The 27,766-nt window shown below is 49.6% G+C and overlaps 1 protein-coding gene across 1 annotated transcript; it reads right to left on the reverse strand.

The window, feature by feature from the left end:
* Positions 1 to 1,283: 1,283 nt before the first annotated feature.
* GDF6 (growth differentiation factor 6) lies at positions 1,284 to 27,447 on the reverse strand. The gene is made up of 2 exons (XM_082433968.1): positions 26,554 to 27,447; positions 1,284 to 11,841 (listed from the first exon to the last, which is right to left on the reverse strand). The coding sequence occupies exons 1-2, from the start codon at positions 26,975 to 26,977 to the stop codon at positions 10,880 to 10,882; spliced, it is 1,386 nt and encodes a 461-aa protein (XP_082290094.1). The 5' UTR covers positions 26,978 to 27,447; the 3' UTR covers positions 1,284 to 10,879.
* Positions 27,448 to 27,766: the final 319 nt, after the last annotated feature.

Genomic DNA, 27,766 nt, shown 5'->3' on the forward strand with positions numbered 1-27,766 from the left:
AGTACCATACCGTCTCGATTACTGTAGCTCTGTAATATAGTTTGAAGTCCGGGAGCCTGATTCCTCCAGCTCCGTTTTTCTTTCTCAAGATTGCTTTGGCTATTTGGGGCCTTTTGTGTTTCCATACAAATTGTGAAATTTTTTGTGCCAGTTCTGTGAAAAATGCCAGTGGTAGTTTGATAGGGATTGCATTGAATCTGTAGATTGCTTTGGGTAATAGAGTCATTTTCACAATGTTTATTCTTCCGGTCAGGAACATGGTATACCTCTCCATCTATTTGTATCATCTTTAATTTCTTTCATCAGTGTCTTATAGTTTTCTGCATACAGGTCTTTTGTCTCCTTAGGTAGGTTTATTCCTAGGTATTTTATTCTTTTTGTTGGAGTGGTAAATGAGAGTGTTTCCTTAATTTCTCTTTCAGATTTTTCATCATTACTCTATAGGAATGCAAGAGATTTCTGGGCATTAATTTTGTATCCTGCTATTTTACCAAATTCATTGATTAGCTCTAGTAGTTTTCTGGTAGCATCTTTAGGATTCTTTATGCATAGTATCATGTCATCTGCAAACAGTGACAGTTTCACCTCATAATTTTTAAGATAGCTTATTGAAATGTAGGCTCCACATGAATTTGCTCAGCAGGGTTAATATAATGTGTATCAAAACTTTGATTCTCCAAAGGCATAGTTCATTTTAGGTAGAGAAAAAAAATAATTTTGTAACCACAAGCTGCATACTAGCAAGGCAATCCACCTCACCAATGTAAGGGATTAACAGTCAGGGTGGATGGCTCACTAAAAACTCGAGGGAATGCCACTTTTGTAGGAAGGAGATCTGCTTCCTCCACGTTAGCATATTGTTCAGTTCTCTAATGATGCTTACCACATTGTGCCCCAATGATTGCAGCGAGTCTTCTCTTTTACAGAGACTTTCCTATTAAGTCATTCCTAATGCCAAGCACAGCACCTGGCATATGATAGATGCCAAAAAAGTATTCACAACTCTTTCATGAATAAATGAGATCTCTTATAGAGGACTAGCTCATTTGAACTATCATTTCTCTCAGCAGTCAAACATTAATGCAGCTTTCAAAAATCTATCCAAAAACAATATAATAATAATGGTGACAATCATTAACAATTACTGAGTACTTTATACATACTAGTTCATTTGTTAAACTTGAAAAACCCCTGTGAGAGAGATAAACATATGTGTGTGCATATTTCTATGTTATAGCTCTGTCCTTGGTCCACGTTTTCAGATCACACATACTCTCAAAAGGAGCCATATCATTTGGTGCCAAGATCACGGAAAGCCCCTCCTCTCCACACCCACACCCACCTGAACTGACTTCTGAACATCTTGTTGAGCATAATTTTTGGAAGAAATATTTGTTCTCTAATCTACCTTTGGAGCAAAAGAACACGTGAAGTTATTGGGCACTCAAGGCTTGGCCCATGAATGAAATTCATCTGTTAACATTCATAGAAGTTTACCATTTTGCCCATCTGTAGAATAAAGATCGAAGTGTTAAATAATGAACAGAGCAGAATGTTTGAGATGTGGGGCAAAAGATGCCATTTGAATGCAGATGCATTATTTACAGAACTTCACAAAACCCCACTGGAAACATCCAAGGAGTGGAATACTGTTTTTGGTTTTGTTTTTTATTATAAAAAGTGTCACAATTATCACTGACACTATAATTTCTTGGAGTAACCTAGTCTTTTCATCTATTTAATTAAAGGTCTTTGGTCCAGAGGCTAAAGAGATGTAACAATGGTTAGCCTGACTAGTTCTTACCTCTATCCACTGAGCACTGACCAAGAGCCCAGGTTAGCACTGCATTTCAATCAAAATTTGGCTTGGCACCTACAACTAACTTGAGTTTTTACTTATTTCCCATCATTGATAAATGACACTTAAAGTGATAGTCTCATGGCACATACATGACGTTGCATAAAATAAACTGATTTAAGCAGTGCTTGCCAGCATTTTTGGGGCCAGAGCACACATTGAAAGTGGTAATGTTTCTGAAACACTCTGGGACAAGCAGAAGAGTCTGCTGTTGGATAGAAGTGATCTGCTATAGGCTTTGATTGACCCAGGCCCAATATCTTAGCACACGTGTAACCCTTTCCAGGCCCATTGGTTACAGAGCTCAGAGTTATAACACTATTGCTTTATACTATATATAGTACATGGAATATATGGAGATATAGAATACATCTGCATCCATATAATAATAAGCTTTTTTATTCATCTCTAAGTATCTATGTCTTATACACGTACAGCCTAATAAGAGCACCTACAGTAAGAAAGTTAAGGTTGAGATGGGATCGCCCACCTATGCCGTTTCCCTTATCATCACTTTCCCACAGGAGGAGGAGTTCCTCATCTGATTGGTCAAAGTCAATCATTTGCCTTCCTGGACAACACTCTCCATATGTACTCATTCTCTTCTTTCAGTTTAACCTTCTTTGTTTCTGCAATTAAGTAGCGAAGTCAGATTGGTGTGCATTTTCAGCTCTGGAGGAAGGGAGCAAAAGGCTTTGGTCTTCCAAGCCTCAGCCTGGTTCTCCAGTCAAGCGTTTACTAGAGAACCTGCACTTTTCAACCATCGCTTTAGGGACACTTGGTTTCCCTGTGGTTAACTGTACTGTATGTGAAGAGCTCTCAGGGCTAGGAAACCTCCAGGGAAGAGGAGGCATAAGTGATAGGATTGGGTCTATGCCGTAATACCATGGTATTACAAGGCTACTTGTTGCCCAACCAAAAACAGCTATATACTATATTGAGTAGGACTGCATTTCCTAGTCTCCCTGGAAGCAACTGTAAGTATGTTCTGGCCAATGAAAATTAAAGAGAAATGTTGTTTGGGATATCTGGGAAGGCTGCTTAAAGGGAGCTGAGCCAGCTGGGAAAAGCCCTTTTTTTCCCTTCTGGCTTTCTTCTTTCTTTTGGCCTACAGCTGGGGTGTAATGGCTGGACTCCAGCTGCCATCTTGGGCCATGAGGTAACCTTGAATATGAAAGCCATGCACTAGAATGGTGGAGCAAACAGACAGAAGGGGTCTCAGGCTCTGAAGACATTGTGGAACCCTCATTAAACCTTGGACTGCCTATCATTAAACTTTTCCTTTTTTATGTGAGAACTAATTTTTCGTATTTAAGTTACTCTTAACCTGAGGGTTTCTGTTAAATAAAACTGAATAAGCCTAAATGATACAACCATCTATTATCATCAAATATTTATCTCTAATTTCTAATGGTTAAAATGACTGACACTATAATTACAATTACCACCACCATTACCTATACATTATATAAATAGCAGAGAGTCGAATTTCACCACCAACCACTAAATCCACGAACATACCAGCAAGAGTGAGCAAAGTTCCTGCCCTAATAACCTCTCCGTCACACTCTTGACTTGCTAGGAAAGATATAAATTGCTGTCTACTTCCCTGCTAGAGAACAAGGATAGACCTACAAGGACCCAGGAAACCTGATCATAGAGTGACCACCTGAGTCACACCAAGAGATTGGAAGACACTAATGTGAAGGAGCTAGATCTGCCTGTACCTGAACCACACCCCTAAACAAACAGCCCAAATTCAAAGATTTGGGATAATGTGGAAGAATTCTAAGATACAGTGGTTGTTCAGATCATGCCTCATATGGGTCTCCTTCAACCACTCTGCTGTTCCACTGTTCAATCCAGGACACTCTCACTGCCAACTAGGCAACAACAACTACCAATGTGCTGGCTAAGAAGTCACTTTCCAATCGATAACAAGTAAACATTAGAAAACGGAAATTGTTTTTTAATAAAACACTTATTTGCTTATTTGGAAAAACTGTTCACTGCAATGGCAGAGGTTCTTTCTCACTGGCAACTCTTTCGCAGCAAACTTCAGTAGTCAGGTTTTAGTAAAAGTTGAAATCTGGAATGAATACATACAATATTGTTTAAGCCTAAACCAAACATTCTTATAAGTTTTGTCCATTTGTTCTGGACAGCAATTTTAAAACGAGCAACATTAACAGTTCTTTCTGATATGAATAAACTATGAACTGAGCCCTCTAACCAAGGGCCTTGAATACATTTAAATCTTCTACCATGATGTGAATGCTATTGGTGTCCAATAAACATTAACCACTAGTAAGGACAAAAATTGTAATATAACTCAGAAGCTAATTATCTCAATGGTTTGCTCAATTTATTAGAGATTTTAGGTATGAAACTGGAGATAAGGGAAGTTTCAAAATTAAAGCTGAAACTCTGAAACTTTTAAGACTGTCTCAACATAGACAGGTAAATATTCCTCCATGTACATGACTGCAATAGTTTCAAAGGAAAAGAGTGAAGACATTTGGCAGTCCAAGTGCCCCTTCTTTCTGGCAAACTGGGGCACATCATTTCCCTAGAACTTACGAAAGAATTCTAACAAAGTAGAGATCAAAGCAAGAATTTTTTTTAATAAAAGCTTAAGGCACAGCTGGCTGGTGTAAGTCACTTGGCACTCCCAAGTAAACCATTAGGTCTTCAGGATAGAGATACAAGATTCCCTCTGTTCCAAAGAGGGGCAATCAAACATGGAGCTGTGGACAGCTGAATCTCTGCATCAGGGATGTATCCCATTTGGTCATTGCCCTAGGTCAAGAGTAAATAATCCTGTTAAACTTGTTTTAAAATTCCCTGGGCACTTACTGTTGGTTTCCTATCAGTTTTGAGGAGAAAACGCATATTAACTAGTTTCACATTCCTGCTACTGAATAATTATCATGCTTAAGAACTCCCAATAGAGGTAAAGGAATCATCACTTGGAAATATGAATTTTCAAAAACAAAGTTGCATCAAGAGGTCCTAATTTCCACTCATGTGATCATCCTCAGTTACATCTGGTGAATTCTGCCTCTAGTCACAGATGACACTAATATATAATAAGTATTTATTAAATTCTTTCTTTTTAAATCAAACACATTTTATTTCTAATAAGTTTGGACTTTCTTGGAAGGGTTAGCGTTACACCCTTTGTAATTCTGAACATCTGAATGGTACAGAGAACCCATGGCTGCAAATATCGCCCTTTTCCTCATTTCTCAACGTCCTATTCTCCCTGCTTCCTCAACAGTTATGGATGAGGGGGGATGAAGATTTCAGAGAATTTGTGAGTTGGAAAGGAAAGGAATAAGTCATTAAAAGCAGAACTTAGGTAGAGAGAGCAGCCTGCCTTTAGGAGTCTGCAAGTCTTGGAAGTTCAGCTCAATTTTGGAACTTCCTTCACCTCTAGTTCTGTTTGTAAAGTTTCCCAGAGCCTCAAACAGAGCTTTCCAGACTATGGGAACTTACTAAATAACCGCCCGGACAGACGCAAATATGCTCAGGATTCTACCAAATTAAATCCTAGCTTCTCCTCAGCAACTGATTGAACCTCTCTAAGCCTCAGTTTTCTCATCTGTAAAGCAGAGCAATCATAATTAGAGTTTTTGTGATAATTACCCGATGAGATAATAGTAACACTAACAATACTTATATTCCTGTGAACTCCTCAAGCACAGTGACTGTGTTTTCATTCATACAACTTTGTATTGTGACCACAGAACCAGGCAAGGAATGAGGATGTGCAGTTCCCATTAGATGTCATTTCAATATCCATAAGAGTTGTAGATTTTCCAGACACGAAGAATATAGAAAAAGATTACAGAATTCTGATTACCAGAGTTTGATGATAAAGTTGGAAGAGGTTGTGGAAGAACTATGTAAGGGTAGAATAATTCAATAAAGTGGCAGTAAAGTAATTTTAAAGCCAAAGGTGAAAACAAGGAAATGTCCTAAGGACATTAAACAAATGTGAAATCCAGTTAATTAATGAAGACAGTTAGCCACAATCTTAATGGGGAGCGTAGAATTCAATTTACCCAAATCAGAAGGAAAGATGAGTTAACAGCCTCTCTTGAACTCAGGAGAGACCAACTCATAAAAGATATGGGTTTGGAATTCCTGTTGGTACAGTGACTATTAAAAGGGAGTTGGAATTTTGGCCAGTATCCCAGGGAGAATCCATCTCCTTTCTCAACCAAAGCCTCTGGTAGATTTGCAGCCACAGTCTGTTGACATGGTCTCCCCACGTTGCTTGTGAAACTATACTTTGTCAGTAGTGGGTTAGTGTTTTTAACCCAAAGAAACTTTGGAATAGAGTACAAAGATTAAGTAAATCAAATCCAAATTATTAACACTTTTGTATTAAGTTCAAAAATAGTGTTTTTTTAATCATTGAGACAACCTATATACATTTGATATTTTAAGTGTTTGCATGTTTTAAGAAAATGTGGTTTAGTAAGGTATCTAACAGGTTAGCCTTCTGACATCAATTTAAATGGGCAACTAAGTAATTAACTTTAGATTCCCTGTGTTCAATCAAACAGTATAAGCAGTATTGAAATGCTTAATAGAACTTAAGAATCATCATCTTTAGAGGTTTCATTTATTAGCTTTACTTGGAGTAGCTTAAGTACATGGGGAGATTTTTCCTGTTAGAGAAATGTGAAGGGCTTTGCAAAAAAAAAAAAAAAATATTAAATTGACAAAAAACAATGTATGATATTTAATAGAAGTTTATTAGCTAGGTTGTAACGAGAATTGGTTGATTCAGGGAGGTTGTTGCACTCAACTTGAGCTGAACAGACAGAAATCAAAAGCTCCCTTAAAAATTCTTGTTAAAATTACTAGATTTACAAGTAAAATAGGATTTGTAAATTTATTCATTCAACATATTTATTGAGTGTATGCCATGTGTTCGGCACTATTCTGGATGCTAAGAATATAGCAATAAACAAAACAAGGGCAAAAAAAAAAAAAAAAAAAGCTTTATGGGGCCTACATTCATTAAACTTAACGAGCTTTAGGAAAAAACTAAGTTATTAAACGTTTTGCTTTAATACATTGGATATTAATTTTTTAACAAGTTAGCTACAAATAGTCTCTTTATTGCACAAAATGTTCCCCAGTGGACAGCAAAAAATTTCACATTGAGAGGTGTCTTCATTCATCCTGTGTCATTAGTGCCTAGTTCACATACAGCTCAAAATTGTGTGTGGCTTGTGTGTTGAGTCTTCCTATATTGACTTTCACATCACTCACAAGAGATCTGAGTTAAGCAAGATTTTTTTCTTAAACTGCAAATGTCCCCAAGGTTAAGGAGCTTAGAGACATTTACATCTTCATGTAATTCAACCAGATTGTGTTTCTTCTAACACCTGAGTTAAGAAATAAACTTTCTGATGGAGGAAAGAGAGGAAAATAACTTTGGGGATGGAAATATCTGTGCAGAGAAAGGAAATCTCTGGAATGGGGGCATATTAAGGGGCAGGGCTGGGAGTCCTCAGGGCAGTTGGGAGGTCGAGGGACTTGGGTGATGGGTATAGAAAAAGTGGTGGAAAAATGCAAAGAATTTTCAACTATTTCAAAAAGAGCCTCCACCCAGCAAAGAGAAAGAACTTCTGTTTTGCTTTCCCAGGTGATTATCTGTACCCAAAACCCATTGGTCAAACTTGCTTTGTTAAAAAGTTCCACTGGGGTAAATAAAGCTTTTGCAAAATGACCTGGAAACTCATACGAACATTGTTTCCAAAGGAAAATGTTTCTCAGTTCTAAACAGCCCACTTACAAATCTATTGAAACATAACCTGTCTGTAAATTGACCAGTACTTTGATAACCAAAACTCACAAAAACCACACCCAAGGCAGTTCCAGAAAACTGCAGAGGAGCTACAGGAGCCCAGCAATGACCTAAACCATGCATCTGCAGAAGCGAGCTCTAAGCTGAGAACTCCCAGAGCTTTGCAATCCATACGCATTTTTCAGCTTCCTTATCCCAGCAATCATAATTCACTTATTCCAAAACTTCAGGCAATGCTGGTGGCCCCTGGAGCAGCAACTCCTCCTCCAATTGGCCACGCCCAATAATAGTGGCTAACTGCAAATTCCCCACACTGACATTCAGGGACCAGTTAGAGAGCAGGTAGATATCTCAGGGCAGAATTTTATAGTGGTTAATTCTTCAGGCTCTAGAGGCTGAAAGAACTACGTTTAAATCCTAACTACCACTGGCAGGCTACTTAAACTCGCCACATCTCAGTTTCCTCATCTGTAAAATGGGGATTATAATAGTACTTATTTCGTGGAGTTTCTGATGAGTTTAAATGAGATAATGCCCGGACAGCATCATGCTTGACATAGAGTGAGCACTCAGACTTAACACTTGTACACGGGCTCCCTAATTTATAGCAAGTGAACAAATAGAACAACATTTCATATCTTCTGCTCCCGCTAAGGCATAATGTAAATGGTAATTATAGACATCTTGGCTGGCCTAGTTAACTTACAACTTTTTTTCAACATTAAAGAAACTAAGAAATAATCCAGTTCCTATTTGGGCTCTTGAGATGTTGGAATGAGTTACAGGCTTATAAACACTGTTCTAATAGTTGACAAGGATTTGGCTTTAATCTGGTGAATGAAAATTTCATGAAAAGAGAGTTATGGAAGAGTTGTGAGGAAAAACTCCAATGTTCTGAATGATGGATTTCAAAATAATCCTCAGTGCCTTTTCAGACATTCAGTCCCATACTGGACCAAAATACCACTGATGGTAGGTAATTCCTTGAGAAAATGATTTTTCTAAATAGATCCATATAAACCAGGCTGATTTATTAAGGGGGGAAATGAATTTAATAATACAGTATTAGACTGAGTATCATCCAGGAAAAGTGTACTGTAAAAAATGTTTTGAATATTAATTGACCTCTGGTAACTTTCATGTGGTAAATACTTGTATTATAGTGAGGTAGACAGTTAAAAAAAAAAACTCTCCATTAGACAGACTTAAAATTTTGTAATAATATTTAAGAAAATGATAACATTATGAAAGAATGAAATATCTGATGAATGCTTAACTTTGTACAACTCGAATATAAACTTTAAAAATATTAGAAATTATAACATTTGAGTGCATATAACGTTTTGTACATTAAGATGAATTGCATGCTGTCCATTTCCTCTTTGCACTTTCAGTCACCTTAAATAAACAAATATATACAGCCTTAACAGAACAACAGTGCATCCAAAGCAAATGTGCATTTTAAATTATTCCTCCGGGCCAAGTCTTTTTTTTTTTTTCACTTAGCATTTTATATTAGCATTTATTATCAGTCTCACCCTTTCTTGGACAGTTTGTAGTTCTCTGAACCAAACAAGCAACAGGTTTAGATCAAGAGAGAGCAAAACCACTTAGGAAAAACAAAAACTTTTTGTAATGGTGGTACAAGTGCCCTTGTTTAAACCATTTCATGGTCAAAGATGAGAAGGAAGCTAACTCTTCAAAGGGCCTACTTACTTACGGGCAATGTTTGAAAATAATACTGGTGCAGGCTGGGGGAAAGTTCATGTTTTTGGCAATCTGGGGATGGGTATTTAACTTGTGCTCTGCTCTCTCCTGCTTCCGGAAGATGAATTCCATCCCTGCCTCCTTCCTCACCATCCGTCCCAGTCGTCTCCCACCTCAAGCTCAATGTAACACTTTGCTCTTTTCACAGTTTCTCATTACTAAGTTTTAAAAACATTGCCTAACTGGTAATTACAATCTGAAACAATTCTTTTGGGGGAGCCCTGGGCTATTGCTGGCTGGTAATCTTTCAGGAATGTCAGAGAGAGGGGAGGGAACAGAGATTCTAAAGAAATTTCGGAGACAAGGGTTTGTGTCTCCTTTCATCCCTCTCCTCCCTGTTCCTGGCCTGTCCCTCTATCCCCATCCTTGGTGAGGGAGGTGGGGAACCACCTACCCTCCTGACTTCACCCTCCCTTTTCTTGGGTCACTTTCCCATCCTCTGCAACTCTTACCTTAGTTCTACAGTTCCCCAGCCCTACCCATTTTTTGCTTAAATGGGAAATCACCTTCCCCTTCAAAGGGGATGTCTGAATTCTGGCAAATTCTGTTCAAAGAAATCAATGAGAAACAGACTTGAGGAAGGGCTTTTCCGTAGGTGACCTCCAGCCTGGGCTAAGGCACCTCTATGTCAGCCCCTCAGAGGCAGCCTTGTGGTTTCTCATTATCCTTTAGGGGGTTCCACTTGGACCCATTCTTGTCATTCCATCCATACCAGCTCCCTTTTCCCCCAGAAAAAGCAATAGTAATGGCAGTGACCTGAGCCCCCTGGAGTGAGATGCAGGTTGCCACTTCCCTATACGGGCAGAGGCCAGGGCAGAGCTGGGTATACAATCAAGCGGGAAAAGGCCCGCTTGGGCCCACCTCTTGCAAAGCTCTTCTAAAGGCAGGACCCCTCCTGGCTTTCCTATTTCTCTACCTTAACACTTTCTGTTGCGGGCAAGGGCGAGGGGACAAGGCACAGGCTACGACATGGCCAGAAAGACCCCACCTTCTTTACACAGGTAGCAAACAATCAGACCGAGATGTGGTCAAAGGTGATTCTTCCCCCCAGTTTCCCTTCTTAAACTATTAATTTTTCAATCCTTGGAGCAGCTGAGAACCAGGTATGTGTCTCCCCTGCCCCCACCTCCCATCAAAACCTGTGAGACACACAAGGAAATCCAAAGCCACAATAATAAAGACAAAAACTAAAGAAATCCTCCTTGGCTTGTTTTTCCAGGGTGGCCGGGCAAGGTGTGAAAATCCGTCTCTCCCTCTGGGCTGGCAGGTGGAAGGTTCTGGAAAGGCGGAACTCCCTGTTCTCCCACCCGGCTGAAAGCCCAGGCTGTTGCCCCACTCTCTGCCTCGTCCAAGGCCAGCTCCTCCTCCGCCTCTCTGCAGCCAGGCCTCCCCAGCGGTCCCGGGCCAAGGCGGCAGGGAAGGCGCCGCTACCTGCAGCCGCAGGACTCCACCACCATGTCCTCGTACTGCTTGTAGACCACGTTATTGCCCGCGTCGATGTACAGGATGCTGATGGGAGTCAGTTTGGTGGGCACGCAGCAGCTGGGCGGGGTAGAGCCGGGGTCCATGGAGTTCATCAGCGTCTGGATGATGGCGTGGTTGGTGGGCTCCAGGTGCGAGCGCAACGGGAAGTCGCACACGCCTTCGCAGTGGTAGGCCTCGTACTCCAGGGGCGCGATAATCCAGTCGTCCCAGCCCAGCTCCTTGAAGTTCACGTGCAGGGGCTTCTTGCTGCAGCGCAGCCTCGACTTCTTGCCGTGCCGCTTGCCGTGGCGGCTGGCGAAGGCTGTGCGCCGCCGCCGGCGGCCGGGCGGGGGCAGCCAAGACCCGGCGTCCGGGGTGCCCGACGGCGGCGGCCACGACCCCTCGGCGCCCGCGCCCGGGCCCGCAACCTCGGCCGAGCCCAGCTGCTCGCGCATCTCGGCGAACAGGTTCTTGCGCTGGGATCGGGTGAACACCACGAGCAGGGCGCGCTCCTGGGGGGTCCGCACCCTCCGGCCGAAGCCCAGACTCCGCAGGTCCGGGGGCGGTGGCTGCTGGAGCCCCGGCGCGCGCGCCTCGGCCTCGCCGGCTCCCGGCTCGCCCCACGCGACCCGCAGCTCCAAGCACAGCTGCTCCCAGGGTTGGTGGCGCAGGCCCTGCCACACGTCGAAGACTTCCCAGCCGGCCCGGGGCGCCCCCTGCGGGTCCAGGGTCCGCGCGTCCAGCAGCAGGGGCGACAGGCAGGGGAAGAGCTGCACTTGGAGCGGCCCGGCCGGCGGCCCCCAGGGCGCTGCGGGCGCCTGGCGAAAGAGCCGCAGCTCCGCGCCCACCAGCTCTTCTTTGTCTGAGAGCGTGGACACATCAAACAAATACTTCTGTCTCCGGAGAGGAGTGTGCGAGAGATCGTCTGCGAGATAAAAAATAATTACAGTCAGTTTCACTTAAGAGGGAGATCAGCCCGGTGCTCTGCGGCCGCCCCTGGGAGGAAAAGGGCGGGGAGGGAACGGGACAGGCCGGTAGGGGTCCAGCTCGGCCCGCCCGGGGCTGACCACCCCGGCTCCCCGCCCGGCGGTGCGCGGCAAAGAAGGGGAGGGCACCAGGGCGGCCCCCTCCTCCTCCCCTTCAGCCCGGGACTCCCTGGGCGGAAGTCGGTGGCTGCTGGAGTGGCGGCCGCGGCGGCGGCCTCCCAGGTTTTCCCCCAGGAGCCTATGTAACCACTAATGTGCCCTTTGTGGTCGCAGCCCGGCCCGCATTCCCCCAGACCTCCTCTCGGCTGGCTCATTCTCATCATTCACGTCTCGGTTCAAATGTCACCTCCTCCGAAAGGCCATGCTCGACCACCCTGATCTAAAGTAGCCTCCCTCGGTCACTATCACGGGACCCTGGTTTATTATCTTCACGGCACTTAGCGCTATCTACAATGACCTCGTTTATATTTGTCTCCTTAGTGGTCTGTCTTTCCCAGCGTAAGCCCGCCCCTCTCCAACAGCCCATAGGAGCTAGGACCCTGTCCTGTCCATCTGGCTCACCGCAATGGCTACAGGCCTGCTTGACCTAGGATACACGCTGGTCAGTAAGTGGGAAACATCTAGAGCAGTCATTCTCAGTCTACCACCTAGAGAATTTTGAAATTACCAGCGCCAGGGTATGCTTCAGCCAACTGAATCAATATCTGAGGACAGGGCCTGGATATTGGACTTTTGTTGCGGTTTGTTAGCTTTGGTTTTAAGCTCCAAGTTGATTTGAAGGTGCAGCCCTAGTTGAGACCCACGGGTCTGGGAGAAGATGCCGCCCAGCAGGCAGTTTTGCTGAAGCATTTAGGCCCAGGACGAAGTTGACACAATGAGGAGCTGCAATGCGATTTCTTTCTTTTTAAAATTTATCAGCCACTTAACAAACAAAAGAGCAGGGAGGCTTTCAGAAGTCTGCAGAGGGACAAATGAACCAACTCAAACACAAGGCATCTATCTATCCATTGAGAAGATCCTGCAGCCAATGAGAAATAAATACATCAGTAAGGAGAAAACCTAAGCCACACACACACACACACACACCCACACACACACACACACACAGTGACATTCTCCCCTCCCCCACCCACCCAATCTGAAATCTTCTTGCTTTGCAACTAATCCTGAAGATAAAATTTTTGGTTACCACTGAGAGAAAGAATGGGGACACATGGAGGGGGAACAATAACAGGCTTTTAAATCCAAGGCGAATTCTTGGGGACCCAGGCAAAACTGGACTGGACTTCTTTTTTGACACATTTGTGCATGAAGCCAACCCCACTTCAATGTGCAAGGCGGAAAGCTAACCAGATTTTCTTGGGCTGCCTTCTCATAAAATATTTACAACCCAGCAAATACAAAAATCCCCAAAGCCCCTAGCTTTCCCCAGAAGCTAGTAAAGTTTGGGTAGATTTCAATAGTAAAAGTGTCACCGGGTCCCAGGTCCGACCCTCACTGCCTGTCCAGATGTAGCCCCAGGGCACTGGACCTGGAGCCTCGGCCACACCCAGTTCCCACTCTGGGCTGACCGCCGGGCGGCTGCCTCACTCTAACACACAAGTCCCGACCTGAGACGGAGCTGTGGGAAGGGTTAGAGAGGTGAAAAGGGAAAAGCTGCTGGAGGCAGTTGATTTATGGAAGCCAAGACCTTCAAACCGACCAGGGCACATTAAAATCAGTGGGAATTCAGCACACTTTCTTCTCCTCCTTTAAAGAAACCTGTGTCTGACAACATTCAACCACCACCCAGATCTCTGGACCTATTGCCTGAGGCTTCACTTTCCTGGCTCTCATATTTCTCTCCCCCCAAACTGAGGATGTGATGAGAGGGACAAACCTAAGGCACTTGCTGCACCAGCTAAATGTCGTGAGGGCTGACATATTTTTCATCCTTTATCCATGAGCACAGATCAGTTCTGCAAGGTAGGTACTCATATTGTTCCAATTTTACAGATGGGAAAACCAAGGCTTGGAGAAAACAATTACCAAAGTCTGACAACTAATAAATGGTGGTATTGGGACCCAAACCTAGGTCCGTTTAATTTCAGAGTTGGAGCATTTAGCCTGTAAGCCCCATTGCCTGTCCATTAGAGTCCAAGTCCTGGAGCTGAGGCAACCAGGAGTGACCTGGGTACAAGGGATGGAGGATAGAGTCCCAACTGTATTTTCAGGGCTTGCTAGGAATAAAATCTGGGCTCCTTTAGGAAATCATTTCCATCTCTGCTTACATAACTCTTGAGACAGTTTGTCACTGGTTGGAGAGCATTAGGCAGGTGTGAAGGATGATTTATTTATTTCTCTCTCATGAAACACGGAGAAATCAGCCTGCTTTTGTTTTCATTCTTTTTTTTAAAGTGTGGGCTAATAAATGGTCTGCACAGCTGAGTCACATTTCTCTAGCCCTCGAGAGTGGTCAAAACAGAGGAAAGCATCTGTAAAAAGAGGGCTCCACTGGTTCTGCAGCCTTGGGATTTCGCATGATTTTTCTAGCAAGATCAGCCTGCTCCTACTCTTTCCAGGGCTCGAGGAAAAAGTGCAAATGAGACTTCAGCCTGTATCCTGCTCTCTTTTCTTCCCATGCCAGCTCCATTCCACAGTTCGCGGGGTCTTACCTGCATGGATGTGGACACCCTTGCCCACAGGTACAAGCTTCCCAGGCTACAGGTGCACACATCAGCGATGTGACACACCCTTAGGAGGACAGACCCAAACAAGAAGCTGCCCAGGCCCTGGAAGTGGGCTCAGCGCTATTTGAGCAAGAACTCTGTGGCTCAGGTACCAGACTAGAGTAGTAGCTCTCAAAGCCAGTGAACCTGCAGTGGTCCCTAAATCTGCATCATCAACATTACACAGGAACTTGTTAGAAATGCAAATTCTCTTGGGCCCCAGAGGTTTGTAGCAGGGCCCAGACTTTGCATTTCTCCTCAGTTCCCGGGAGATGTTGATTCTGCTGGTTGGGGACCCCACTATAAGAACCACGAATCTAGATAAGCACATTTCCTTGACTCTTCAGATTCCGCACCAGGTGGGGAGGGCACCATGGGAGGTGAGAACAAAACAGGGCCCTAGGGTCCCAAAGCACTGGGCCCAAGACAGGATCTAAGGCAATGCTCACCAGAACCAAGTCCCTACTGCTCCCTGCTCCTTCCTGCCCCTCACAGCCACCTCCACGTTTCTTCACTCTTTCAGCCACATGTACTCTCACTGGGTCTCCAGAACCTCTAACGCATGAGTGTGGCTGCTCTGTGCAGCTCCCCTGCAGACCACATTCTCCACCTGTCTGGACCTGCTCTGGAGGCATGAATCGCAGAAATAGCCCAGAGGAGGCATCCAACCTGGGGAGTACACACACCATCCACTGTGACCCTGCAGACACTTTGCCTGCTGACCTGGCATCATAAGGCCTGGCCCTGCTGCCATGGCCATCTGTGGGTAGGAAGCCAGTTCTTCACACCTTCTCCCACAAGCCTCCTCTCCCATTAAGTCCTGTATAAAAGAGAGCTGATGTCATCGAGCGACACTCTCTCCCATCCTCTTGCCTAGAAACAGGTAGTTTTCAATTCAGAATCTGTTGGCGGCACCTTCTTACATCCTGGAAGTCAATCCTATGCTTCAGGCCTTTAAATTAAAATTGATCAGTAATAAATCATGGGAGCTATCTTTTTTGCTTTTTATTTGTATCAACCTGGTCTGTTACAGCTTGGCTTACACCCAGGTTAATTCAGTGTTTGCTGAGCATTACATATAGAGACCCCTCAAGTTATAATCGCTGGATTTGTGCTTATCAGCTTGCTCTGGTGGGTGGGCAGGGGAAGGAGGGGCGGAGAGAAGAAGAGAACAAACCACCTTCATATTTGAAGAAAATTCTTCATAAATAGGTCAGCCTTTTTTGAGTTAAGGGCAAGTCGGTTAAAGGTTAGGAGCACCTCAAACATATACATTTGGTGTGGAATTGATTAAAAAAATAAAATAAAAATTTTAAAGGAAAGCAAACAAGGGAATGAGAACGAATCACTTCAAGGTAGGGACTATCACGCCCATTTTAAGTGAGGAAACTGGCTTAGAAAGGTACGTGGCTGGAGGAAGCTGAGAAGCAAACACCAGATCGTAAAGAAAAGGATGCCCGCGGCGCCTAAGCCCGGACACCCCGGGAACCGCGCCCCGGGAAGGCGGCGTAAGGGTTAGGGTTGCTCAGCGGCAGGACCCGAGCCTCGCGCGCCCACACGCGCCCCTCCAGCTGGGGGCGGCTCCCCCGCGCCACCCTGCAGATGGCTTCCGAAAACCCGAATCGTCCTTTGGTTTGGGGCGGAAAGGCCTTTTTCCCCAAGACGTCTTGAGATACGTACGCAGCTTGAGGTCCCTCTTGAGAGTCCTGGCTGAACTGTGTGTCACTCGCTGGCCCCGAGGGCTCCCCCGAGCTCCAGCTCGCCCGACCCCCAAGGCCCTTCGCGCCCAGACGCTGGGCTCCCCAACGCTGCTAAGCGTGTGTTCCGCTCGCGTCCTCTGAATTCGCCGTGACCTGAGCGGCCACTCGTGGGCGCCTGGCCGGGCCCCACACGCCTCCACCCGCCGCCCCTCCACGCGTCCCGCCGCACGTCCTCCGAAGGCACATCCTCCAGCGACGGGCTGCGGCTCAGAAAGCCGAGATGAAAGGGGGCTCTCCCACCCCTACGCCCCTAGGTGGGGATGGAGGAGGGGAGTATAATCCCCCGTCTTCGCAAAGGAAACTCCAGACGTCTGCAGCTCAGCCTTTCCCCCATCCTCAAAAGCATCCCTGAACGCTTCTGGGCGTGCCTTTGTGCCGGGCTCAGGGCTCGGGTGGCCTCCGTCCGTGAATCCTCACCGACAGCGTCCGAGGCCCGTCGTACTGTTACACTCTTTTATAGGTGACGGAGCGGGCTCCAAGAGGCGTCTTCACTTGCCCAATGTCTTGCAGCTTGGAAGGGACACGATTTGAAGGTCTTTATTCCAACCGAGGCCCTCAGACCTGAGGCCACGCCCCTCGCACAGGGTTCTGATTTGGCGGTGGAGCAAAGAGGGAGGGAGGACACCAGACACACATCCATCACCAACGCCGTCAACGCACAGGGAGCTGGGTTCTGCCAGGAATTCTTTTTTCCTTTACTGGAAGTAAGAAGACCTCCAAGCACGGAATTCATAGCTAGGTTTGGAGTCACTTCTTCCTAGGTCCCTCAGCCCTGAGGGTGCCCTGAGGCGCCAAAGTCCACAAGTTGGAAATAGAGTCAGGTGTACTGGGTGAGTAAAAATGAGCCACCAGCCCTCTCTCCTCTGGGGTATGAAGGTCTCTGAGTAATTTGTGCTCCAACTATTACCCTCTTCTGGGGCAGTGATCTCCTGGGCATCCCCCCGTACTCTTGTCCTGAGCCCTGCCTCCATCCACTGAGATCTGAGACTTGCAAACTGCTGACCGTCCCCCTGAGGTGCAGAATAAGGAGACCACCCACACAATTCACCCTTTCTGGGGTGTTTTTGCTCACATCCAGTATGATCATAACAGCAAACACTGGTGTAAGTCCTTACTATGTGCTGGGCATGATCTAAATTCTAAACTTATAATAAGTCGTTTAAGCTTCAAAACGACCTATGGAGAAAAGAAAAGATATCATTATTATGTTACGGATCACAAAACTAAAACACAGAGAGCCCAAGGTAACTTGTCCAAGATAGAGATAGATGCAGCAGTCTGGTTCCAGTATCTGTGCCACCACCCCGGACATCCCAGCCCCTGATCTTTGTGTCTGGTAGAAACCCTGAGAAGGCTCCAGTTCTTTCATGCTGCCTATGAATTTGGGGAGGGCATCAATCCCTGATCTCCAAGTGTCAGTCACTTCCTAATCAGCAGAACTGAAGGGATGCCAACATCTGGACTTTTGAATGAGAATTTCCAAGGAAACAATTTTCTCATCTGCAAAATGAGAATATCAGGCCAGCTCACAGTCACTGAGGGAAGGGTGGCAAATGAGATAGAGTAGGAAAGACATCTGAAGACGTGTGCAAATGTTAGTTACTACTGACAACATGGAATGAGCATAGGAATCTTGAGTCTTGAGAGGCATAGATCTGAGTCCTGCCCTGTAACTTATTGGCTGGGTGGCCTTGGATGGACTGGGTCACATAATCTTTCCCAGCCTCATATACCTCATCTGTAAAATGGGAGAATGACCCCCACTTTGCAGAGTCATTGTAAAGATCAGAGTCAAGGCAACCTGAGCAGGCTGTGCATGACAGACAGAAGCACCCAGTGAATGCAGCCAATATTACTGTAACTGCCTACGGCCAGGTAGGGGGCCAGGTAGGGGGAAGATACACCTGTCCTCCTCTTGGCCTTCTTTGAGGAGATGCAATCCAGTTCTTTCCACAGGATTTGCAGAAGTGAGTGGAGGAAAGGTGCTGGGCAGAGGGGTTAAGAGAGAAGCAAGGGCTTCCAGCAAAGGGCAAGGCCCATAGGGGTTCCAGCTTCACCCCCATCACCTTGCTCCTTCTCATTCCCCAGGCCTTATCCACTGCTCTGGTCCCTCCCAAAATGCCAAGTGAACAAACGACCTCCAGCCAGAACCTCATCAAGGACAGGGCCTTCCTTGCAGGGTCCCTCCTCTAGGGTTAACCCATATGCGAACCCCTTTGGCTCCGGGCAGCCGCAGCCCCGAGAGGCCTGGTGGCTGATCTCCTTGCCTCACCTGTCCCACTTCTCCACTGGCACCCTCGTAGGCAGGAACTGTCCACAGAGCCATTGTAGGGTGCGGGGGTGGGGGTGTGTTCCCTAAGTTTTTAAGACTGCAGGTTGGAGGAGAGCGGAGTGGTAGCAGTGAATGACCCCTCGGGCTGCGGTGTGAGGGGCGGCGGCATTGCAGCCCCACAGAACTTCCCGGGCCCCGGTGCCTCCCACCATACAGTCACCGCCCCACTTCTTTCTAGGTCTCTTGGTTTCCCCAGTGTTTTCCCCAACAGCTTGCCCTGAATTTCCCGGCGTCTTTCCTCCTTTCAAAGACCAGAAAGGCCCAAGGGAAGTCCTCCACAGAGGACTTTCCAACCTCTTTCCAAAGCCTGGAGGATCCCTGCCTTCCTCCCTGTCTCGAGCCTGGGCTTGTGAACCACACAGAATTCATCGAGTCTGGTGGTCTGCCTGGATCCCACAGAGAAACCTCAGAGTTCCCACAGCAAGTTCTGACTCAGCCAGCAGCAAACCAGTGAGGCTGGGAAGGGGAGAGAAGGGGAACCCCGATTTCCACCCGACTGGGAACAACTCCACGCTCCTAGGGAGCCACAGCACAGCCTTCAGTAACGCAGCTCTCTGGCAGGAGATGGGCCAGCCCTCTACTCTGAGCTCTGGGCCCTGGGCACCCCCAGCAGGAGTCCGGAGGCGCCTCCAAGAGACTCCTTTTGTCTTTCTAGGACGAAACGGATTCATTTACAAAGTAGTTTCCACGCACTTGGTGCGAACTCTCACGGCCTCTCAGGGGCTCAAGAGCCAGAGATGCAAAGCCCAGATCAAGGACACTTCACCAGGCGACTCTTTTCACTGGCATCCCACCCTGGGCTCTTGACCACAGTGGCCCAAATCTTAATTTGACACCACTGCAGATGAAATCCAAATAGAAGCTGGTGACACCCCTCACGCTGGAGCCTCTCTCCCCACCTTTCCGCTGCAGCCAAGCAGCCTGTGCCTGGCGTCCTCAGCTGCGGCATCCCCGCAGGTCGCTGCCTTCTCTTGGAACCTCGGGAGCAGGGCCCGGACCTGGTTGATTTGCCCGAGGTCGCCCTCCCTGCAATGTCGACCTGTAGGGTCACCTGGGAGCCCAGGGGAGCAACCCAGGCCCAGCGGGGAGGGTATCACAGCCCTGAAACCGCCCTTTGGGCTGGAACATGATCGCAGCCTTTTGACTTGAGAGCTTGGAGATGAAAAGTAGAAGAAAAGGTTCCCATTTTATGTTGTTTCCCCTCCCCGACCAGTTCTGAGGTTGCAGGTGGGGAGCCGGGCTCAGACTGGCGTGTGGTCATGGGCAGGATATTGGACCCTCGGTGTCAAGGGGTCCTGCGCAGGAGAAACCTCAGTGATGTGTTCTTTAAAGTGCTGGGCCGGACGCAGCTTCTGAGGAAGGGATCGCGGCAACTCAGCTCCCCTGTGTTCACCTCAGGCTGACTCCCGAAATAACGTCCTAGCAAAATGAGATTTGTGGTGGTAGTTATGGGCCATAGCCTAGCATCGTTCAATTTCCCTCCCCACTGGGCGTGGGAGCGGCGGTCAGCTGGGAAGTGGGATCGGAACTGGACCAACTTGCCTGGAAGCCAGATTTGCAAAACAGGCGCACGGGTTCTCTTCGGTTCCTACGTTATTTAGGGGGTAAGGGGGACGGGTAAGCCACCCCTGACCGACCCCAAAGCCAACCCTCTGCTCTTGCTTTCCGCTCCGCTCCAGCAGCCAGACCCGCGCCAGCCTAGGCCAGAGGCCCGCCCTTCTCCTCCACTGCAAGCCCACTATAGGGTCCCTAAACCCTGCCCCGCCCCCAGGCGCCCGGGCCGCTCGCTGCGCAGCGCGCGCCTCTCTGCTAACGCTGGTCAGCGCCGCCCGCCCACTCCCAGCGCACCCAACCCTCGGCCCCCAGCAGCGTTAACGGACTGTCCTGGAGGGCAAGGAACAGCAACCCTGGAACCCATTAGGCCGACGAGGACCTATTTAATTCCTGTAAACAGGAGACACCATTTAACCGACATTGAGCTTAAAAATAAACAGCCAGGCTTTAAGGGCGGGGGATGGGGGCTTGAGGGAGGTGGTAGATGCCAAGCAAAGAAGTGGCGCTGTGGCTCCACATTCCTGCTTGCCACGCCTCGCGGCCTCGGCTCGGAGCCCTTCCCGCGTCCAGAGAGCATTGCTTGACCAGGGTTATTCCATACCCGAAGAGTTATCGAACTACTGTCCTTCACTTTACTCAAAAGTCCCCAGGGATTATCGTGAATTTGCTCTGGGTCGTTTGATGCAAGCAGAAGTCCTGGCAGGAAACGAAAGTTTTCGTTCTGCCCTATTTCTATCAAACCATCTTTCCCCCACCTCTCTGTTCAGTTCCCTTCTCCCTCTCCCCACGCCGCCCCAGGAAGACGTCACCAATTTCAAGGAGGTGAGCCGCCAGAACCCCGAGAACTCCAGCTGGGAAAAAGCGAGTTGCACTAGGGCCTCCATCAATGCAACGCTCTGCGTTCCCCGCGGGTCCAGACGACACGCATCCCCTCTGGTCGTAAGGGGGAGGTTTCAGGTCTTGATTCAGTTTGCGCGGGAAGGGATTCCCAAGGCCTGTCGTGGGTTGCAGCTTAGTTAAGTTTTTTTTTTTTTTTTTAATGTGCAGAAACGACAAGGATGTTTGAGAACGTTTTTCGATCCCCTCCCCCACCAGCAACTCTACCGCGCAAACTCCCAGAGCTCGAGAGCCTCCCGCGCCAGGAAAAAGCTCAGTGTCCTTCTCAGATTAGTCTCCCCTGCCAAGGAAGCCCGCCCCAGAATGCCGGCGCTTCTTGCGCTCACGCTGCAGAAGGCACTAGGTGTTTGTAGCTTCTTGCTAAGGCAGCCTTTGTAAGGCAACCCTTAAGGCCTTAGGGGTGGGAGTGACATTAACTGCTATTTAACAACAAACCAATGGCTAAGGGTTTGGTTTGTGGCCTGAAAAATGTTTTAATCATTCCAACCAGAAGAGCAGAACAAACTTCTGGTTTAAGGCTTCCTTCCTTTTCCCCGGGTTTCTTCCAGGACCTGCAGTTCACCAGGTTTGAGCAGGATCCTGAACCTGGACCGCGACGCAAACCCCGCGCGGTGCTCACACCGGCGCGTCCTCACACGCACGCACTTGAAAGCTCAGCAATCCTTTCCCAAGGCTGTTCCCTCTTTCCGGGGAAATAAAGCCTAGATTGGAACCTTCTGCCGGCTTCCTCACTTGGCCGTCTGGTCTGCATTAGTGTTTTTATAAGGGACTCAAACAAATCGAATACAAGGTCACCAAATAATTAACAGTTGTGAATTCCCTCCGTCCCCATTAAAATACTTCCCTGCTTATATTTCATTTTCCGTTTGCCAACGACAACAGGGTCCGGGCAAAAGCACCACTGCGTTGATTGCACCACTCTGCGGCCCAGGTCCACCCAGAAACACGCTGTTTTGCATAAACATGCCACACCAGACGAACTTCAATCAGGAGAGAACTATGCCGCTCTTAGAATGTCCTCCCCGTTAGCTGTCCTGCCCTGCCCCCTTGGCAATCGCGACCCAGAAGGTAAACCTAGAAGCCAACAAACAATCAGCGGCAAACCCTCCCGAGGTTCATTTCTAGGGTGTCAAATTCCTCAAGGATGTTCCGATCTCGTTTGGGGTTTTTTGTGCGTGTGAGTGTTTTTTGGTGTTTTTGTTTTTTGTTTTTTTGTTTTTTATCTCTTCTCTGCTGCCTCCTTTCTGAGAGTGCTATTGTAACAATAACAACAAATATTTAAAGAGAATTCTAATTTCAAAATCATCTGGAAACCTAACTCACAGCAATATTCTTAGATTCATTTTGGTTTCTTCATCCTTAAGAGGCTTTTTTTTTTTTCCTCCCTTGTTGGAATTACATGGCGCTTCTCACAACGTAAACTAAAGTCCAAGTTTTGCCTCTCTCTCCCCCCGCCTCTATCTTACAGCCATGTTGAATTCATAGGAGTTCTCATTGTCTGCCTTTCCCAGGCCCCAGGGTTGGAGTTCCAAGCCTCCTGTACTAGTGGTCTTGTAATGAGTTCTATCAGGTGCTAACTGTAATTTCTCTATATCCAACCTGGTCCATCCTGATCCTATGACCGCACCAACACAAACATTCACACACTTTCTCATCTTTATGGATCCAAAATCATCTTGAAAGCACAATATGGAGGCATTTTTAAAGGTCAGGGATAAGGCAGTTTGTGCCTTTTACAGGGAGTGCAAAGAAGAAGCAAGGCACAGCACAGTTTTAGACCCCTGAATCCAAAGTTTCACTCCAACTCCTAACTGGGTCTTAAGAGATTACAGAGGAATATTAGACGGGGTGGAAAATCTGTCAAGTTTTTCCATTTCTGCTTCTTGCCACCATCCTTTAGAAACCTCCCCACCCCTTACCCTACCCATGTAGTGCCATAGGTTAATATGCAGGGGCTAGAACTGGATATGTGCTTCAGCTCTCACTAGCTGTGTGACCTTGAACAACTTGCTTAACCTCTCTGTCTTCCTTAATTCACCTGTAAAACAGGGACTGTAGCACTTTCTTCCCCGGGGGGGGGGGGTGTTGTTAGAATTAAATGAAATAATTCGTGGAACAAATGTTAGCCCAGTACTTGGTACCCAGTAAGTGCTCAGCATGTCAATATATCTTAGTTATTATTACTACCCCTAGTTGTTTGGAGAGCGAACCGAAAGGGGGGACATATTTTTTTTAACTTGCAATAAGGTCTCCTCCTCATGGGGGTTGGGAGAAGGAGGCAGGGGCTGAGGCAGTACAGAACACGCAGTCTTTATAGACCTAAAGCGCTCTTCATTCATTCACAATGGACAGAGTTTACCCCGCTCTCCCACTCTTAAACGCAAGCTTTAGGTGTAATTTCTGGGGTTTCGGGGTCCCCGGGTGAGGAAGGCTTTTTACAAATACTGTACTGTACGTAAGTAGTTCATGCCTCACGAGAGGGTTTCAGGATTCCTTCCGTTTTCTTTGCTCCTCCCCCTGAGGGACCCCTGCTTCTCGAAGCCAAGCCTGCCACACTCGACGGCGATTTAAACATCCCCGAGGCAAGGCGCCAAGTTAGCGCGGCTGGCCCAGCTCTCGGTTGGCCGCCGCTCTTTCCTCCTTGTCCTGCCGTCCACGGCTGGGGGAGGGGATGCTGGAAGGTTTGGCGCGGTTTAAGAGTCCCCACGTGAGAGGGGCGGAAGTCCTCGCCAGGAGTCGGGGATGCGCGGCTGGCGGGTCCCTTCCATCACGGGAGACTAGACACCATTTGATGTGTTATGACATGAACCCTCAATTAGATCGCTGAGTTGAAACACTCCAATCAGGGGCCCGATGCTAAGCAAGCCCCGGAAGGTCCAGCCCGAGGTCACCGCCGGTGACACATCAAATCAAAATCAGTGAGAGAGAAAGTGAGGCTTTCCCTTTATCAAGCTGGGGCTGTGGCCCGCAACATACCCCCTCCTCCGCGCGCGCCCTCCAGCCTGCGGCTTCGCACTCCTTCGCCCCAGCGCGGCGTGCTACCAGCCGCACAGCCTTCGCGGTCAACTAACTACCTTTCTTCGCGTTTTCTGGGAACTGGAGGGCGTGGAGGAGACCGCGCCTTTGAAGCTGCGGTCCAGGTGGTCACGCCGCGCCTCCTCCGGCGGGGGACCGCGTTCGGGAGTGGAAGCCGGACGTCTGGATCTCGGTTCGGCTAGCCTAGAGAGCTTGACTCGGGAACTGAGGCCCCCCCCCCAACCTGGGCGCGCAGCCAGTCCCCTCCCTACCTCCGGCGCCCCGGGGGCGCCCAGCGCGGTGCCCGCGGACAGGCTGCTGCAGCGCGAGCCAGGGTGAAGCGAGCCAGCCTCTGCGCCGGACCTGGAGCCCCCAGAGACCTCCCACACTTGCCCCAACGCCGCAGGCTTAGGTAGACGCCTCCCAGCTGCCCGCAGGGTCCCTTGGTCCCGTGCCAAACTCACAGGGCGCAGCTTACGAGTTAGGGGGTGTCCGCTTGGGGGAGGGGCAGAGGTTCTGGCCACTTCCCGTGGGGAGAAGAAAATGCGCGCCCAACCGCCCGCCACCCTGGGCCTGCGGGATTTCTTCCCTTGGGGAAAGGCCTCTAGAGTAATTTTCTCTGTGCTTCCTTACTATCTCGACTAGGCAAGTCTAGGGTAGCCTTCGATTAGGGTATTAGAGAAGGCGAACGATAAACAGAAGATTTGGAGGGAGAGAAACAACAGAGGCAGGGAGAGGGGTGGAGGTGGGGAGAAGGCGAGCTGCGCTGGCAGCAGGGAGGCCGGGACCCCAGGTGCAGAGCTACGAAGAAGCCGCTTGTATTTGCCAGGGTGACTTTAGTAGTTGTAAAATCACCATAAAATACCTGGCGTTAATTTGCCGCCCAGACTTTTCAGCAGCTCGTGAACCTCGCTGACCTCGGGCTGCAGCCGCGAACCGAGCGTGGGCAGGACCCATGCCCGCAAGGAAGGCGGCTGCAAGGGAGGGGGCTCGGGGGCTGAAGCCTGGGAAGAGCCCGAGGCTCGGGGCCGTTAGCCTGCTCTGTAAAGCTTCGAGGGCGTGCAAGTGCCCCCAAGGCAGCCGGGGCAGAGCAGCCCTCCCAGTCCGAACCCCCATGCTCGCCGGTTCCTGGGCGACCCCACTTTCACTGACCTGGAAGTGGGAGGCCGGGAAGGCGTCCGAGCCGAGGAGCTAAGTCTGGGCAGGGTGGCAGAGTGGATAGATGCCCAAATCTCTTTTATCTCCTCCGTCCTTTCTTCTCGTCCCCTACCTCCCGTTTGCCCTTCCTTTGCTTTTTCTCCCTTCCTTACTGCCTCCTTCTACGGTATTGTCTCTTCTCTTTAGGAACTGAGTTCCCGGCGCCTGCAGCGCGAGGTTTTCTCCAAGGCTGCAGACCAACGCAGGTGGCAAGGAGGGGGCGCAGGGGTTTCCGCAGACTCCCACACATGCACCCGCGCCCACAGAGGGGACCAAAGATGGGGCCCCTGGTAGAAGCGCAGAGAGAGGAGAGATGCCTAGCTCAGAAAGGTGAACGAGCACACGCAGGCACCCGTGTGAGTTAAGTACCAACAAGCCCCCAAATTTAGCTCACTTGCCCCTGCCCCCGGCCCGCCCTGCCAGTTGCTGCCGCTGCCTCTGCAGAAATGACTCTGTTGCGGCCCCGGAGTGGCCGAGAGCGCGCTGCAGGAGCAAAAAAAAAAAAAAAAAAAAAAAAAAAAACCAGAGGTCGCGGGGTTCCTACGCGGCTGACCATCCCCACGTCCTGTCCTGCGCGGGGACGAGCCGGGTACCTGGGCAGCGGCTGGGCCAGGGCACTGCCAGACGCCAATCGCCGACTCGCTCCTCCGACCGCGGAACTCTCTTCTGCCGGCTTTTCCCGGAGCGGATGGGAGCTCAGGGCTTTCCAGCGCTCACTCAGGCCCCTGGGCCGCTCGGTCCGCCACGGCAGCTCCGGCCTTGGACCGCGTACCCGGTACAACTAGTGACCCCTTGCCACGGGTTCCGTCAGTCCCCGTCGCGACGCCTCTCCAGCCCCGGTCATTTGCCCGCCACCTCCCTCCCTCCACGCTTCCTCCACCAGCCACCAGACGTGCGGCCGCCACGCTCCTTTCTGCAAAAGGCAAGAGGAAGAAGGAAGGAAGGGCGAGAGAAAGGAAGGAAGGAAAAGAAGAAAGCGAGGCAGGGAGGATTGCATACTGGAATAAAATCTGCAGCCGCATTCGGGAACTTACTTAGGCTTGAGAAAAACCGTTTAAGAAAAGAAAGGGGGGAGGTAGCCAGAGCGGGAAGGGAATTCACAAATGCAGGCTCCTGCCAGAGCCGGAGCTGTGCCCTGGCTGCGGAGCTCCAGGGAGAAAGGAGTCGGGCGTCTTCTTTGCCACTTACCTAGTCCCCTGTCTACAAAGCTAGTGATCGTATTAGCCGACTTGGAAGACTGGAAGAAGCTGGCATTGATGCCCAGCTTCTCGGCGATGGAGTAAGTCCTGTAGATTGACAGCATGTACTCGTGGGGCACCAGGCGCGGGCCCCTGCCCGGAGGCTCCTGAGCCTCGGGCTGCTGTGGCGGCCGCCGCCGGGGCTCCTCCTGCGGCCTCGGCTGTGGCTCCTGCCGCTCCAGGGGCGCCCGGGCCGTGGCACTCTCTCGCGACGCCCGCGGCATCTTCCCTTCCTTGCGGCTTCGCATTCCCTTGGCGGAGCCCAGCTGGGCGGACGACGAGGAGGATGAGATGGAAGCTTGCTGGGAACCGGGCAAATCCCACAGGAAGCTGATGAGGAAGACGGCCGAGAGCAGGACCCTGGGGGTATCCATGGCGAGCGTCTCCCCGAGAGGCGGCGGCGCGGGTCGCGAGGGGCGCGGAGCGGCTGGACAGCGGCCGGGGCCCGGCTCCTCGGGCGGACTCGGAGTGCGAGGAGCCGGGTCCCAGCCACACAAACCTCGGCCCTGCCACGCCCCCTCCCGCCCCTCGCCGGGAGGGGAGGGGAGAGGAGGGAGAGGAGGGAGGGGAGGGGAGCCGAGGGTGGGAGGAGAGGCCGGGTGGTGCGGGCAGGAGGTGTGGGCGAGAGGGGCCGCTGGGGGCCGGGGTGGCAGGGGGACGCAGCGCCCCCGCGGGACGCGCGCGGGGTTGCCAGGCGGTGCGCGCAGAGCGGGCCTGGAGCGCCGGGCAGGGGTAGGCGGGCGAGGCCGCCGGCGGCGAGGAAGCCAGGGGCATCCGCAGCGCCGGAGCCCCCCTAGCACTGTTCGAAGCTCGGTCCCTCCGTAGCGCTCCGCCGGCTCTCGGTCTTCCCCAGCCTCCTCCACTTTGCTGGGAGCGTGCGGCCCCGGAGGAGGGAAGCGGCGGCGGCGCCCCCCAGGGACAGCTCGGAGCAGGCGCCTCAGCAGCCGACTGCGCGCCGGCCCCGGGCGGTGGTACCTTCCTTCCTCGGCCCCAACCTCCAGGCCAGTCGATCGCTCCCCTCAAGGGCCAGCCCAGGGCCAGGGAAGCCTCGCCGCGCGCCAGGCGTACGGCCCAGCCCAGAACAGCCCCATTCTCTCGGTGGGGTACCGCTCTCCACAAAGACAGGGCGTCTGTTCCCGACCCTCGAGGTCAGGCAAAGGCCA

This window comes from Balaenoptera physalus, assembly GCF_965194825.1.
Source record: "Balaenoptera physalus genome assembly, chromosome: 17".
In the NCBI taxonomy this organism is placed as follows: domain Eukaryota; kingdom Metazoa; phylum Chordata; class Mammalia; order Artiodactyla; family Balaenopteridae; genus Balaenoptera; species Balaenoptera physalus.